At 50.0% G+C, this 17509-nt stretch overlaps 1 protein-coding gene across 3 annotated transcripts in view; it reads right to left on the reverse strand.

Annotated features, from left to right (window-relative positions):
- TECPR2 (tectonin beta-propeller repeat containing 2) overlaps positions 1 to 17509 on the reverse strand; it is a 103919-nt gene that overhangs the window by 22673 nt on the left and 63737 nt on the right. The window contains exons 17-18 of one of the 3 annotated variants that reach the window (XM_077776484.1): positions 11561 to 11709; positions 9243 to 9898 (exon numbers count right to left, since the gene is read on the reverse strand). In XM_077776484.1, the coding sequence (XP_077632610.1) occupies positions 9863 to 9898; positions 11561 to 11709 (185 nt within the window). In that variant the 3' untranslated portion in view covers positions 9243 to 9862. The other 2 variants (XM_077776483.1, XM_077776482.1) reach the window with 2 other exon arrangements.

Raw genomic sequence — 17509 nt, forward strand, 5'->3', positions numbered from 1 at the left:
CCCCAAGGCAGCCCTCCAGCCCCCCCGGCCCCCCCCAGGCAACCGTGGATGTGATTTCTGCCATCGAGATCCTAGACTTTCATACAGCTGGAGCCACACAGGAGGTGCTGTCTGTCGTTGGCCTGTTGCTTGGGACAGCGGTGATGGGGTTCCTCTGTGATGCTCCCCTTTATCCTTTACCCAGTTCCAGCCTGTGCTGCGGTCCCCACCACCACCCTGCAGTGCAGGGCTGAGGACCGAGGGCCCCGTTCAGGCTTCACAGCAGCCTGTCCAGTGGCGCAGCTGCACACCCCCTCCCTGCACAGCATCTGCGCCGTGAGAGGGTCTGGTGGAGGGTGACTGCCTGCTTGGGATCGGGTCCCCCACCCCAGGGCCTGACTCATACAGAATCGTTCCTGCCAGGAGCAGAGGTGTCTGGTGGAAATTTTAGGAACATGCCAACCTGCTTCCCAAATGAGGCCCACAGTCCTGGGATCCAGGCCAGCACTGCAGGTGGGACCCGGCCCCTGGGCCCCGGTGCTGATTGTCACTCGAGGTACCAGGCATGAATGCTGAGATGGTGCTTGGTGACTGCCACTAACCAGCTGGTCAGGGCCACCCGTTTCCCCTATAAACAGAACAATGGGTGCCTCTGCTTCATCTGCATTTGGCCCGTGGAGACGACACCAACAGACTGGAAGTCAGAGAGCAAAGCTCCCAATGAACAGTGCTCTGCATCCCTGCACCCAAGAACCTGCTGTCCAAGGGGCACCCGGCTGGCTCATGTGGGGGAACACGTGACTCTTGATCTCAGGGTTGTAAGTTCGAGCCTCATGTTGGATGTAGAGATTACTTAAAAATAAAGTATTAAAAAAATAAAAAAGAACCAGCTGTACTGAGGTGCTCTGCCCCGTGAGATGACCATAGCAATTACAAGGTGGCCCACCCTCTACAGCCCTGCAGCCGGGATCCTTTCCGCTGCCCTTGACATTCAAGCCCCCTAGGACTGGAGGGAAGCCCTGCCCCATCCCAGGGGTGCTGTCCCCCCTTGGCTGACCAGGCCCAGCTGACCTCTGTGACGCACTCCCCCATTACCCTTAGGCCTCCTGACCACACTCCTTCCTGAAACAGTCTGACCAGGCCACTTGGCCCGGCCCCAAGTTCTGTGGTGGCTGGGGCCGGGCACGAGCCCCCTCTGGCCCCGTGGAACGGTGCCTCTGGTCACACTCCTGTCTCATGGTTCTCTCTGCTGGGGACCCGTTCTGTCCAGTCTGCCAGCCCCAGCCACGTTCTCGCACCAGCACTGTCTCTGTGAGAGGCTCTCGGCCACCTTGGAGCTGGGGGCGCCCTCCTCCCAGCTCGCTCACGCAGCTCTGTGAGCACGGGGCTGGCGTTCGGTGTGAGGACACGGCCGAGGAGTCCGGGCAGAGCCCCCGAGCCCTAGGACCTTGCTTCGTCCAGCTTGTCCTCTCCTCACCTGCAGAAAGGAGAGGCTGGGCCACGTGGCCCCGGGCCCCTAATCCTCTGTGCGTGGGCACGGTGGGGTGGGAAGACCCCCAGGGATGCAGACTTACATGGGCCAGGGGCGTGGGAGGCGTCCTGGAGCAGGGGCGGCATCTGACTCACAGAGCCTGGGTCCCCTGTAAAATACACCTACTTTCTCCCTGACCACAAAACAAATGTCCTGCCTGTCAGAGGAAAGTATGGAAAACAGAGCAAACTATTATCGTCACTATAATCCCTGGAACAGAAACAGCAATCTCTGTTGCAGTTTCTTCTAGGTATTTAGTGGGATTTTGTCATTTTGTGTTTTTGTTTTTTACAAAATCGGAACCGCACCACACCCGGCATTTCTGAGCCTTGTGAGCAAAGTAGGTAAAGACCTCAGTTAGCGGGTGTGTGTGAGGGGCCCTGGGCGCCGCCGAGAGGGGTTGGGCCCCCTTGGGGCCACACGGGAAGCACAGCACAGAAAGCTGGACACCACCTCCGGGAAGCAGTGAAGAACAGCTCCAAAGCCACTAGGCCACCGCTCCACCTGGAACAAGTCTCCTTAGGGACACTCGCCAGAACGAGACTTTAAATGGTCTTTCAAAGTACGTCCTGAGTTAGTCATAAGGACCGTCACTCGAATAATTTGCTATGAGGATTCTGCACCACGAGGCAGGCGCTGCACCCGCTTCACCCACCGCTCATAACGGAACAGAGTAAGTTCACACTGACTGCTAGAAAAGGTGTGAAATGCTAGAAACAACCGACAGCTTTGGGGACATTTTTGATGATTTCCCAAGATCGAGTCTCATTCAGGCTTTCAGCGTTGTGAGCTCCTTACCCTGAAGTGGTATCCGTTCACTGCCAGGTGTTCGGAAAACAGAGGTAAACAAAGGGAAGGAAAACTCAGCCATCACAGCCCACTACACCCAGATGTGACCACTGTCGTCTTGCTGTGGGTCTTTACAGTGTTTAGTGTATGTGTCAGCACTGTCGAAACTTAACTACAATCACTGACCGTGTCAGTAAGCGACAGTTTTACTCAGCAATGTGCTATGACGTGAGCATTTCCCTGTGGGAATAAACACTCTTCTGTGAAGTGACGTGTAGGACTGTAGTGGATTTCCCTGCACAAACACATCACAGTTCGACTCCGCTCCCTCACGGCACATCTTACAGAGCAGAGGCCTAGACACGAAACGCGTTAAGTGGCAACGTCTTTTCTTTCTCCTATCAAACACAGGTGTGCTGCCCTGGCGTGTGAAGCTCTGTGCCCTCGGCCCAGAGCCCGACCACTCCCATCGCCATGGGGGGACAGGCTGTGCCGGGGAGGCCCCTGTCGGGAGTGAGGCTGACTTGCTGAATGGTGTCGTGCATCAGCACGAGATGGGGTCTAACCCCTGCCTCCCAAATGAGGTGTCAGGGGTCTGGTTTCACTATCCCCAAGACCTCCAGCATTTTTATCTCAGGAGGGCACACTAGCCACCGATCAGAACACCCCAAAACTCTAAGGAGCATGTGCTCAGCTGTCCCCACAAAGCTTTGCTTTGGGGTGTAGGTGCCCCCCTTCTCCCACCATCTGTCCCCAGGTGAGTGACCTGTGCCAGGTCGGCGGGTGTCACCAGGTGGTAGAAGGAGTGAGAGGGCCATCGGGGCTATTTAGCCGTGTTGACCACTGTCAGGGGTCAGGACAATGAAAACTCCTCTAACTGCTCTCTGCTCTGCTGTCCTGAAATGACACTTCATCTATTCTTTTTTTAAGTTTGTTTATTTTTTTTGAGAGAGCACACATGTTGTTTGTGAGCACATGAGCTGGGGAGGGGCAGAGAATGAGGGGGACAGAGGATCCAAAGTGGGGTCTGCACTGTCGGCACAGAGCCCAATGTGAGGCTTGAACCCACAAACTAGGAGATCACGATCTGAGCCGAAATCAAGAGCTGGACGCTCAACCGACTGAGCCTCCCCAGTGCCCCTGATGCTAACCCTTCTCTAATGAAAGCCTTCCTGTTGTTAGGTGTGAACTTGTCGATGTGGAAGTTCTTGATGAGTAAAGTGACATGAAGTTACAGACCCCCATCGGCGGCTCAGTGGGGGGAGCAACCCCATGGCTATTACCTAATATCACTCTTGTACACTTATTTCATGTTTTTGCTATTCATATGGCTAAAAATACCTAAAACAGCTGAATTTGAAATAATTTTTTAAATGTTACTTTGGCCATTTGCCAGACATATTAGTCTTCGTTCCCCAAGTCTCTCGCTTTTCCAGGCAAAGCTATGACCCAGGCGGAGTAAATGACCTCTGAGAACCAATGGGCAGTCCACACACAAGGGTGGGCTGAAGCCCCCCAGTGAGGCAGGGGACCAGTGGGCAGGGAAGGGCAGGGTCTGCTCAGGGGGCAGAGAGGGGCCCTGGGGTGGAGGGGAGTGAGCGGGGCGGTAAAGAAGACCTGCCTAAAGGAAGAGGTGGGGCCAAGCTGGGGTGGGGACAGCTGGATGGTCCCCTTCCTTTACCGGGGCCCTTGGTGCCCACAGTACCGTGAAATGTCACATCACCCACTGAGCTTGCTTCAGTGCTACCTCTACTGTGGACAGAACGTTCTCTAACTAAAGCAAAAATACTTAAAAAAAAAAAAAGGCTAAAAACAACTATAAATATTTTCTCCAAATCCTTCCATATGTTAGTAAGTCTGAACACTGAGTCATTTGTTTTCAGCACTTTGTTAAAACTTCACCCCAAGACTACTACAGCAGGGAGGTGTGTACCAGAGATGAGAACAGGAGACAAGTAGCGTTAAGTGCTGCTGATCTCGGAGGATTTCCGTCGCTTCACTTCACTGTGCCCTTTAGCATCTATTACCTGCTCCCCCTCGTTTCAGCTGCAAACACATCCTACATGCAAACCAAGAAGCTCAAGTTGAGGAATGAACTGAAGAAAAAAACTACAGGAGGAAGAGGCTGATTATGATCGAAACATGTAAACCCCACTTATAACCTAATACTTGGATTCAACCAAATTGTCCTTTTTAAAATTTTTAAAAAATATTTATTTTTGATGGAGAGAGAGGGACAGAGACAAAGCATGAATGGGGGAGGGGCAGAGAGAGAGGGAGACACAGAATCCGAAACAGGCTCCAGGCTCCGAGCTGTCTGCACAGAGCCCGACGCGGGGCTCGCGCCCACCAACGTTGAGATCACGACCCCGAGCTGAAGTCGGACAGTTAACTGACGGAGCCCCACAGGCGCCCCTCCGTCCTGACTTTCCAAACCCTGTCGAGGAGGCCTCCCCTCCCCATTGGCACACTCGTCTTGTCAGGACCTCTGCAGCTGCAGGACTCGGGGGCCTTCGTGTGGAAACACTGCCTGTGAGGTCACAGAGCCTCAGGCACGCGGCCGTCTAGGCCCAGGCTCGGTCCCCACACCCCACACTAGGGGTGACACACGCCTAGATTCCAGCTCTGCCCGTGTGAGCCACGAGCCCTCTGGCAACTTTCTGATCCTCTCTGAGCTGGGGTTTCCCACACGGGTGCACAAACAATCACAGGCATGTGGTGTGGACGGGTGGCCCGAGGCGAGCACCCAGAACGGGGCTCATGGTCACCTCGCACCTCTGCGGCCAAGCGCGCGGTCCCAGCTGCCTGGGGGAAGCAGTCCCCACAGCCTGTGACGGCACGGCGGGTCGGGGTCCCCGTCGAGGCTCGGTCGTTCGCTAGGGTTGGGGGCCACAGAGTCGCTCAGCTGTCCCGAGCACATGCTCCCTCTGCCGAGGGGGGAGAACCCTCCTGACCTGCACGTCCTGCGCCGGGGACGGGGCTCCGGCAGGTCCAGGCTGGAACGGCTGTGTGTCAAAGCCTGTGCGGGTGTGAAGTCTGATTTCTTTTTCCCACAGGAACCAGTCTGAAAAGCATTTTGTATCGTCCAATTCCACAGAAAGTGAATCTCTTCTCCGGCACTTAAAGCTAACTGAGTCAGAAAATGTGGCTCCATTCAGCGGAACGACTCGGAATAGTTAGAGTTTCGCAGTCCATTTAGCAATCACTACTTTATTCAGAGCACAGCTCTGAGGCCTTTTCATGTGAATTTGCTCCATTTGGCCACTTTCCTGGGTAAAGCTGTTGATCACTTTCATCAATAGAGCACTCCAAGTACAGCTCTCTCTCCCCAATTTGAGCCCTGCTTCCCAGAGGCTATTCTAGAATCTAAATAGAGAAAGCAAGGGCAGTTTGCAGGTTCCCACAGTCTCTGATGTAACTCAGCCAGGTACCCGAGCGGCCCGTGGCTGCAGAGAGGTGCCCAGGCGGGGCGAGGCTGGCTGGAGCCACCACTGGCAGCGGCTCGCTGCCTGGCCACTCTCTCTAGCAGCCTGGCGTGAGGCGTGACGGGAGAAGGCTGATACAAGGCACAGGGGCGCTCCGGCCGGCTGCACCCCGCCCTCCAGCACCGCGCAGCCTGCAGACCTCGCTCTTCCCCTCAGCAGCCCTCTGCCCCCCCTGGCACGGCCCCGTGCTGGACTCTGCACACCTAGGCCTTCTCCACGCACACGATAAGTGTGACAAACAATGCTTGGAAGTCTCAGAAGAATATCACTAGCCAGCAAAACACTGTGCACGACAAGTTGTGTGAGAACGAGGAGTAGAGTGAAAACAGATGAACTAAGGAACAGAAAAACAGTAGAGAAAAATCAACAAAACCAAGTTTTTTTTTTCCTTTTTTGAGAGGAGAGAACTGGGGGGAGAGAGAGAGAGAGCGAGAGCGAGCGAGCAAGCAGCTAAGGGGCAGAAAGAGAGAGAGAGAAAAGTGGGGCTCACCTGAAGCAGGACTGAAACTCATGAACCATGAGATCATGACCTGAGGAGAATGAAGTCCAACATTTAACAACTGAGTCACCCAGTCGCCCCCAAAAGACGTTTTTTGAAAAGATCAACAAAACTGACAAACTGAGTTAAACTGACTACGAAAAAAAGAGGGAAGACTCAAACTACTAAACACAGAAATGAAAGCGGGGACATAATTACCAACCTTAGAGAAACAGAAAGGGTGATATGGGAATGCTACCAATGACTGGACACCAATCAAGTAGGGAATGTAGATGAGATGAACAAATTTCTAGAAAGGCAGAAACTATTCAAACTCAATTAAGAAGAAACAGAAAATTCTGAATAGACTGAAAACAAGTAAAGAGACTAAATTAGTAATCAAAACACATCTCAGGAAGAAAAGCCCCAGCTTACAATGAGGAGCTGTAAGATTGCTTTAAGAATAATCAACACTAATCTTTCAGAAATTCTTCCAAAAAACAGAAGAGGAAGAAACAGTTCTCAACTCATCCTAAGAGGCCAGCATTTCCCTGACATCAAAACCAGACAAACACATGACAAGAAAAGAAAACCAAAGACCAATCTCTCTCATGAATAAGGACACAAGAATCCCTGACACAATACCAGCAGAGCAAACACAGCAATATACACAGGAGATTACACATCATGACCAACTGGGATTTATCCCAGAAACAAAAGTCTCAACATACAAGTCAGTCAATATAACACATCACATTAATAAGGGAGAAAACACACATGATCATCTCAGCAGGTACAGAAAAAGCACTTGACAATAACCAACATTCTCTCATGAAAAAATAATTCACGAAACTAGGAATAAAGGGAACTTCTTCAGTCTGAAAAGGGCATCTGTAAAAAGTGCGCCGTTAATATCATGATTTAATAGTGAAAGACTGGATGGGTCCCCCTAAGATCAGGAACGCAACGAATATGTCTGCTCTCCCCACTTTTACTCCACATCAAACAGGAGGTTCTAGCCAGGGTAATTAGGTAAGAGACAGAAATAAGGAGCACCTGGGCGGTTCAATGGGTTAACCGTCCGTCTGACTTTGGCTCAAGTCATTATCTCACAGTTTGTGGGTTCGAGCCCCACATCAGGCTCAGAGCCTGAAGCCTGCTTTGGATTCTGCATCTCCCTCTCTCTCTCTGCCTCTCTCACTTGTGCTCTGTCTCTGTCTCTCTCTCTCTCTCAAAAATAAACAAACATTAAAATAAATAAATAAGAGGCATCCAGGTAGGAAAAGATGTAAAATGATCTCTTTTTGTAGATGACATGATTTTGTACATAAGACTAAGGAATCCACAAAAAAGTTATTAGAACTAAAACAAGTTTAGTGAGGTTTCCAGATACAAGATCAATATACAGAAACTTATACTAGCAATGAACAAACTGAAAACAATTCCAGGGTGCCTCGGTGGCTCAGTTGATTAAGCATCTGACTTAGGCTCAGGTCATGATCTTGTGATTCGTGGGTTCCAGCCCCACATCAGGCTCTGTGCTGACAGCTCAGAGCCTGGAGCCTGCTTCGGATTCTGTATCTCCATCTTTCTCTGCCCCTCCCCTGCTTGTGCACTTGCACGCTCTCTCTCTCTCTCAAAAATAAATAAGCATTTAAAAAAAAGAAAACAATTCCATCTACAGTAGCCTCAAAAATAAATGACTTAGAAATACATTTAACAAAAGTAGTTAAAAATATACTCTGAAAACCAAAAAACTGCTGAAGGAAATTAAAGAAGATCTAAATAAATGAAAAGACAGCCCATGTTCATGGATTGAAGATTTAATACTACGAAGATGGCAATACTTCTCCAAGTGATCTACAGATTCAGCACAATTCCTATAAAAATCCCAGTGAGCATTTTTTTGCATTGACAAACTGATCCCAAAATTCATATGGATATGCAAAGAAACAGAGTAAACAAAACTATTTTTTAAGTTTATTTATTTATTTTGAGAGAAATAGAGAGAGAAAGCGGGGGAGGGCAGAGAGAGAAGGAGAGGGAGAGACCTAAGCAGGCTCCACACCGTCAGCACAGAGCCCAAGGCAGGGCTCAGCCCTACCCNAATCATGACCTGAGCCAAAATCAAGAGTCGGATGCTTAACTGCTGAGCCACCCAGGCACCCCCAAAACATTCTTGAAAAAGAAAACCCACTTCTTGATTTCAAAATTTACAACCAAGCTAAGTAGCAAGACAATGTGGGACTGGCCTCATGAAGACGTACAGGTCACCGAAACAGAACTAGAGTGAAAGCTCCTTCCATTTACGGTGAATTGATTTTGACAGCCCTTCATGATAATTTAAGAAAAATCAATAGTCTTCAATAAACGGTGCAGGTATAATTGGATATTCATGTGTACAGGAATGAACTTGGACACCTACCTTGTACCATATATGGAAATTAACTGTAAACAAATCAAACATCTAAATGTAAGGGCTAGAACTGTAAGATGTCTAAAAGAAAACAGAGGCGCAGATCTTCAAGACCTTGTATCAGGCGACAGTTTGCACGTAAGTCACCCAAAGCTTATGTAAATCATGTATCTGATAAGGGTCTAGTACCCAGAATATCTACAGAACTCTTAAAACTCAATAATTTAAAGACAGGGGCGCCTGGGTGGCTTAGTCGGTTAAGCGTCCGACTTTCGCTTAGGTCATGATCTCGCGGTTCGTGGGTTCGAGCCCCGCGTCGGGCTCTGTGCTGACTGCCAGCTCAGAGCCTGGAGCCTGTTTCAGTCTGTGACTCCCTCTCTCTCTGACCCTCCCCTGCTCACGCTGTCTCTCTCTCTCTCTCTCCTAGAAATAAATAAAACATTGAAAAAAAAAGATACAAAAAAAAAACAAAAAAAAAAAAATAATTTAAAGACAAATAGCTCAGTTGAAAAATGAGCAAAGACTCTGAATACACACTTCTCCAAAGAAGATCTAGAAAGGGCCAGTAAGCATATGAAAAGATCTTCAACATCATTAGGCATTTACAGAAATGCAAGTCAAAACCACGAGGTGCCATGTTTACACCTACTAGGATGGCTACAATAAAAACATCGGGCAAGAAAAACTTTTCGGCAAGGATATGGAGAAATGAGAATCCTCAAACATTACTGGTGAAATGCAAAATGATGCAGCCACTATGGAAAACAGTTCATCCATTCATTCAATTTTATTTCTAAGTAATCTCTATGCCCAACATGGGACTTGAACCCACAATTCCGAGATCCAGAGACACACGCTCTACAAACTGGGCCAGCCAGGTGCCCCAGCTCCATAAACATTTAAATGTACATTCACCATCTGACCCTGCAATTCCCTTTAAAGGTATCTACCCATTCTACTGAATGGAAAATTAAATCCACACAAACACTCGCACGTGAAGCATTATTCACAGCAGCCCACACACAGCAATACCCCAAGTGTCCAGCAGCTGATGAATAACAAGACATCTATCCACACAATGAAATAATACTCAGTCACAAAAGGGAGCAAAGCATCAACACATGCTACCAGTGCTGCAGTACTTGAAAACATGGCGCTAAGTGAAAGATGTCAAAGAAGGCCACTTATTGTACAATTCCATTTATATGAAAGAGACGAATCTAGAATAGGCAAGGGCATAAAAATAGAAGGGAGATTAATGGTTGAGGGCTTGGGGGTTCCCGGGAAAAGGGTAGGGGCTACTACCCTACCTACCATTACTACTAATGGGTTTGGGCTTTCTTTTTGGGGTGATGAGAAAGTTCTGGAACTGGACAGTAGTAACTATTGCTCAACTTCCTGAATATACTAGAACCCCCTGAATTTTACACTATGAAAGGGCGAATTAACTCTTAAAAGAAATAATATAAAGCTCTCAGGAAAAAAAAGCAATGTGCTAACAATGACGTACTGAAGGGCTCAGGAAACAAGAGGGTGCCTTGGGTGAGGAGGATTTCAGGACGCTAACGAAGCGAGACACACGCTGGCTCGTCTCTGCTCATCGCTGGGCACGGCAGCGCTCCGCAAGGCCAGTGATGACGAACTCCCCTCTGCCAGGTGGCCTGCTCCCGCCGCGCCACTGCGTGCAGAGAAGTGAGCCCACATCCTCATTTGTCACGTGTAGCCTCACGTTCGCACAGCGCGTTCTGATTCACAAGGTGCCGTCACCGACATTCTTCTACTCACTCTCTCCTTAACCCCATGAGGGAGGAATAGCTACCAATGGGGACGTAGGGCCTCTCTGGCCAGGACGAGTAGCCAGTGGTCTGACCTGACCTCTGGTTCAACTGTGGGGCCTCACGTGCCCCACGTCTGCCGGGAGGACTGGAGGTCCTCATGGTCTTGCAGCTCCTCGACTTTTGTCACCCTGTTCCTGGGGGTTCATGGTGCCCAAAACACAGATGGTCACAGACAAAGGCCTTTACCCAAACGCATGATTTCCTGTCTGTCGCCATTTAAGCACTGTTCTGTTTAAGGACTAACCACTGTCCCGCTGACACCTCTCCAATGGCAACATCATGATTTTTCCAACAAAGTCACAAAATAGGGCCTAGCAGGAGTTGGGAGCAGGTAGGCCATGAAATCACAGACCCTTAAGTATAAATTTTAACAGAAATGTACCTAGTAGAGCAAACAGGCCTGTTAGATCTTTAAGGGTAATTAAATAGTGCCCTAAAATCAGACCCTGCTTCTGTTATCAATGGTGGAAGAGTCGACTGGAAAAGAAAAACATTTAGGACGTATGGTAAGCTGAACTGTCGTGGGGGTAGGGCTGGGGCACATAACTCCACAAGCCAGGAGAGGCGCTCGCAAAGTGCCGACGAGATCTGAAGTGGCTTTTATTTCCTTTGCTATACTTCTGGGTACTGCTTGATTTTATTCTTACTTATTTATTAGTAATCTCCACCCCCAACATGGGGCTTGAACTCACGATCCTGAGATCAAGAATCACATGCTCACTGGACTGAGCCAGCTAGGTGCCCCGATTTTATCTTTTAAAACACAATGTTCGTTTTGTAAAAAGTTAAAATATTTTTGAGAGGAAAAAAGTCTTAAGCGTTGACTTGGATCATCTTTAACAGTGCGTTTGGCTCTAAATTCCATGACTGGGATAAACGGGCGAGCACACGCCGTGGAGGGGAGCCTTGTTCCTGGGACCCACGTCTCTGCGCCCACTGGCTGGGAGGTGCACACAGGAACGTGTGGTCCCCTCCCGGCAGCAGCAACCTGGCAGCGCCTGCCTTTACTGATGGGCAGCTTGGTGTCAGCCACGCTCTGCTTACCTGGACAGGTGGCTCAATCGAGATCCAGGCCGGAAGCATCAGACTGGGGTTGAGTGGCTGGGTTCCTACCCGGAAGTATACTCCGCCCCTGGAATCACAGGCCCAGATGTGCTGATTTCCACATGCCAAACTTGTCAGCTTTATAGGTCCTGTCGGCAAATAAAGGAAAAGGCCGCATGCTAATTACTTCTGAAAAAGAACGAAGCCTGCTCTTGAATCTGTGGACTTTGATTTTATCCTTCAAAGAAAGAGGCGAGGCAGCTCTCGCGGCTGACCCTGTGGTCTGAGAACGTCACAGCTCAGGGGAGTTTCCGAGGCCTCTGGCGGCCCTGCCACCGGCCAGGCGCCACTCAGCAGGCCCTCTGGCACCGGGCGAGGCAGTCAGCAAGCCGCCAGCACGGGGCCCCGGGCCGATAAGTGCAGGGGTAACGCCTGTGTGGGCCCATCACAAGTTTCATCACGTCTGTGCACAGCATCAGCAAATTCTGCACCTGGGGAGAGGGCACCCCTCTTAATCAGGGAACTTGATCCGTATGAGAATACTTAACTGACCAAGCCCCCTAGGATCTTTGCTTTCCTTTTTACATTTCTCCTTACTGATTAAACCAATTTTAAGAGAAAGGGAAATGGGAGGAGGCTATAAAGAGAAATTACACTCGACTAATGGCCTATCTGGCAAAAACGAACAGCCTAGTCACTGAGCACCTGCCACAGGACAAGGTGCACCTGAGCGTGTGATGCCTCGCTCCAAACCCCACAACGGAATGGAGGTGCACGGTGATCATTAGCTCAGCTCCTCACGGGGCCATCGCGACTCAGACACGAAGACATATGCCCAAAGTCCCAGGGTGAGACTGTGGCTAAGCCAGGAGGCAAAGGTCTGACCACAGGCCAGCTCACCAGCTACCCGACTGCTGGGACGCCAGTGAACGCACAGATCTGACGTGTTCAGGTCCATCAGTTTTGACAGATGAACATACCACGGTAACCAGGTCAAGTCAGAGCACATTTTCATCAGAAAGTTCCCTTGGGCCCCCTGGGGGCAGTCCCCTCCCCCGAGGCACCCACGGGTTACTAGCCTGGTCTAGAGGGCCACATCAACGGCCACAGGTGTGCACTCTCTAGGGTTTGGTTTCTTTCACTCGGGGATGGTGCACAGGGTTTGCACACAGTGCCGCTTCTTCCTATTGTTGAATGCTGCTCTGCTGCCTGTCGACACGGAGGTCTACCCAGCCACCCAGGGATGCACACTTCTTGCTAGCGGGAGTAAAGCTGCTATTGTCACTCTCATGGAAGACTTTTTTGTGGACATGTGTTGTTTTTCTCGAATGGTATCTAGAAGTGGAAGTGCAGGGCCATGGGGTAGACCTGCATTTGCCATTCTTTTTTTTAAAGTTTATTTACTTATTTTTAAAAATATTTCATTTATTTTTGAGAGAGTGATAGAGACAGCATGAGCAGGGGAGGGTCAGAGAAAGAGGGAGACACAGAATCTGAAGCAGGCTCCAGGCTCTGAGCTGTCAGCACAGAGCCCGACATGAGGCTGGAACCCACAAACCGTGAGATCGTGACCTGAGCTGAAGTCGGACGCTTAACCAACTGAGCCACCCAGGCACCCCTAAAGTTTATTTTTGAGAGAAAGAGAGAGACAGAGTACAAGTGGGGAGGGGGGTCAGAGAGAGAGGGAGACACAGAATCTGAAGCAGGCTCTGGGCTCTGAGCTGTCAGCACAGAGCCTGACGCAGGGCTTGAATTCACAGGCTGAGAGGTCATGACCTGAGCCAAAGTTGGATGCTTAACCAACTGAGCCGCCCACGCGCTCCCTTCATTTGCCATTCTCATGCCCACTAGCAGTGCCTGCTGGCTGCCCACACCCTCAACAGCACCTGGTCTTGGCACCCTTTCCACATCAGCCATTCTGGTAGGTGTGATGAAGTATCTTGTCATGGTTTTAATTTGCATTTCCCTAATAACTAATGATGCTGAGACTCTTTTAATGTGCTACTGGGGTAGATCTTCTTTTGTGAAGTGTCTGTTCAAGCCTTTTGCCCATTTTCCAAGCTGAATGGTTTGTCTTTTGACGGAGTTAGAGGCTTTCCTTGTATATTCTGGATATGAGTCTGTAGTCAGATATACACTCATTGTGAATCTTTTCTCCCAATCTGTGGCTTGCCTTTTCATTTTCTTGATAGTGATTTTGCTGAGTTTTTTAATTCGATGGGCCATCTGGACTTTAAAGCAGGGGGAAAGGTGGTGCAGCTACGTTCAGTGGCAGTGCTCCTGTCAGCCAGCTCCTAGCTGTCCCTGGTATCAGATGGTGGCCGACATGTCTGCACCACGACGTACTGGCACAGATCCCGCATGTGCAAATCTTGTTAGGTGGCTTCGGCTATGACACCAGCTTAAAAGTGTTAACTGACCACTTCACAGAAAATTCTCAGCATTCCTTTGTGCGTTTCCTACAGATGGTTTTTTCTTATTCTGAAATTAGTTTTATTTCTTTCTTCCTTAATCTTTTATGAAATGTCTTACCAGGGAGTTCAGCTGGACTCCCTAGGGCTCTAACATTACACGGTGAAAGATCTGTACCAATCAACATAAAGTACCTTCAGCAGTAAATTACAGAAAGAGCTGAGAAATGAATGCGAATTTTAAAATACTAGATGAAAATTAATTTTATGCTGGAGTCTTCAACCTACCCTACTAGGAAGTCTAGGCAGTAGCTGATGGTGACAACAGTTACACGGTGACAAAGCCAGGCCGGCAGCCCAGTGAGCAGGGCCTGACAACACGGCGACAGAACACGCAGTTCCACTGCGGGAATACTCTCTCAGAACGAAAGTAAAGGCTGCGAGAATACACGTGTCAGTATAAACAACGGCTTATTCTGAAAACACAGGACAAAGAAGGAAACGTTTAACTAACAGCTTTCCCACAGCGTTCTACCTCACGGAGAGTCCCCCAGGCCTCCTGGATGCGGAAGGCTTAGGAGGCTGCTCTGCAGGGAAGACGGTCAGGACAGGTGGTGGGGACCACTGCCCTCCCAAACACCCCACGGCTCTCCGGCAGCCCTTCCAGTTAGGTGGGGTCTCATCACGAGCCTGGCTGGCGGGCTGTGGGCAGAAGCCGTCCCCTGCTGTAGTGACCACAGCAGGGAGGTCACAGGGCGCTGCAGCAGAAGACACAAGCCTAGAGACTAAGAGGCAGCTTCGTGGCGGCAGGAAAGCAACATCCACGGTGTTAAACTGCTGATATTTTGGGGCTGTGATTACGCTACCAGCCTGATGAACGCAGACACACTATCATTTTCCTGCCTTGTTCCTCCCCTGCTTTGTTTTTTCTTGCATTTAAAAAAAGTTTTAATTACTTTATTCAACAGAGGAGACATTTTCCCTTTAGGATTACTTCTAAACACACATCTTAGAACAAAAAGTGGCATTTATTTGGTGTTTTACTATTTATAAAACACTTTTCTGAATAAATTATTGCCTACCATAATCCTATTTGTTACCTAAAGGCAAAAACTGATACAAAATTTCCTCGTTAAGTGCTGTGGCCAGATAAATTAAATTACAAATTGCATTAGTCTGCTGACATTCCAGTGCCTCACATAATGCATATTTACGTGTACTGGGAAACGNATTTCCTCGTTAAGTGCTGTGACCAGATAAATTAAATTACAAATTGCATTAGTTTGCTGACATTCCAGTGCCTCACATAATGCATATTTACGTGTACTGGGAAACGAAATGTTGTGAACATCTTAAATATCTGCTAAATGATGCAAATTTTCTTCCAAAAACTAGGATTGTAATAAGTCACAAAATTCCATTTTCAGTCTCTAAGACTGGGTTCAGTAGCCAGACATTTAAGAATTCTCTTAATGTAATCTCAAAGTAGCAACTGACTTGGTAATCTGAATAGGAGCAGAAAAGAGTGATGTTACATCTTCAGAAAGACAGAAAAGGTAGAAACCACATTCACGACTTGATACTTTGCTAAAGTCATCCTTGAAACTGAAATTTCTGCTTCCAATGCCAAAGTTGGTTACATTGCAGACTTTACGGAACCTAGTGCCGCCATGAGGTGGGCTGGATCATTCTGTAAGAAGACACCAGGAAGACGGGCTTTCGCTTCTTGTGTTCGTGATGTCAGAACGCTTATAAAGACGAGGCCAAAACTGAAGAGCAGAGCACAGATAAATCACATCCCTGACCACGCTGGTGGCAACTTGGAGGTGGATTAACTAACGGTGGTGCTCTCTGGACCTGCTTGTTAGGCAGTTTGGTGATGATCAGTATCAAAGCCAAAGACAGGATTCAAACTCATAACCCAGAATTACTTAGAAACAGGGCTAACGAGTAATAACCACTTTCCCTGATGCTCTAATTTCCTGCTGCACGTGGATGAGGCCAAGCATGCGGTACCCCCACCGGTGTGCAAATGCCACAGGGTCAGACCACGGCAGCCTCCCCACAGAGCAGGTGCAGGGCGTGGGGTGGGAAAGCGTCCTGACGGGAACACTGACCGAAGAAAGCTTGGGGCAGGGTGGGGGACATTCTTGGCTGAGGCCTGAAGAGGCGGAGGGAGGAAAGAGCTGGGAAGACATTCTAGGCCACGGCAAGATGAGCATGGCCCGCGCACGCCTACCGCACGAGGGACCTGGCTGGTGGCCGGCCGCACCGGGCCGGGCTGCGGTGGCCCCAGGCGCCACCCGGATGCCGGGGCGGTGGGCAGCTATTTGAGGTTGAGGGTCCACCCCTGCAGCGGTCTGGGGAAGACAGGTCTGGCCACCGTGGGGGGAGCGGGGCAGGCCTGGCGTGCGAGGCGGTTCCCGCAGGAGAGCACGCGTTGAGGAGGGGCCCCTGGCACTGGGGGACAGAAGCAAGGACAGAGCCTAGGAGACCCTCTGGGGTAGATGGCAGAGACACCGCTGATGTGCTGGCCACAGAGGATTCTGCCTTTTCCAGAAGAATTTAGCAGGAGCAGAGGAGTGAAATCAGAAAAAAGGTATGTTTGGGAGAGAAGAGTTTCACCCTCAGACGAAATGCTCACATGCAGTCATACTCCTGCCGAGGCCGTGTTTCCTTTCACTGCTGCGAGCACCCACCATGGCCAGCTTGTAAAGAGCAATCAAGGTGAGCAATCCAAGGCAGGATTGTTACCAAGATGACCACACTCTCTACTCGCTACTACTCCACGCGTGCCGCCCGACGACAGCTTGCCAAGGACGCCCACATGTGGGGCTCAGGGCAGGGAGCACGCACCTGAACTCAAAACCCGCATCCCCTCACTTACAGGAGAATTTAAACCGCTTGACTCACCTATTAGTCCCACAGGCTGCACAGGCCACGTGTGGAGAGAGCCCGGCAACAACCCTTGGCGGTCTGTGCCGGCCCTTCACAGCCCTCCCCACCGACCCCGGCCCTGGCGCAGCAGGAGGCCAGCACCCCTCCTGCGCCACCCTGCCCACCTCCCCTGGCCCAACACGCCATCTACCAATTCAGGACTGCATTCTCCTACGCTCAGAAAATGATAAAAGGGCTCTCTGTCCATCACTTCAGTGTCTGCTGGCAACCCGGATAAAAAATATACAATCTAGAGCTCAGACTAAGAAAGGCACCAGGCACATGGCTGGACTCCCCCACCAGCCTGAGGCGCGACGCAGCTCATGCTGGCTCAAGAAGGACCCCGTGCAAGACACCTGCCCAAGAAGCTCACGTCTACACAGGATGCTTCTACACACCCTCCCCCTGCTGTGGGGAGGCTGTTCCATTACGGAGGGGGAAACTGTGGTCCAAAGGGAACCCAGCAGTTCACCCAGGGTCCTGGAGCCTGCTCAGGGTGAGTTCTCTTAAACTGAGCCTCAATCCCTGCAAAGCTGAGCATCCCCACCTGGAAAGAATGGCCGCCACCCTGGTGAAGCTCACACGGACACCTGAGACCCGC

This window comes from Crocuta crocuta, unplaced genomic scaffold (assembly GCF_008692635.1).
Source record: "Crocuta crocuta isolate KB4526 unplaced genomic scaffold, BGI_CrCroc_1.0 scaffold8, whole genome shotgun sequence".
Taxonomy (NCBI): Eukaryota; Metazoa; Chordata; class Mammalia; order Carnivora; family Hyaenidae; genus Crocuta; species Crocuta crocuta.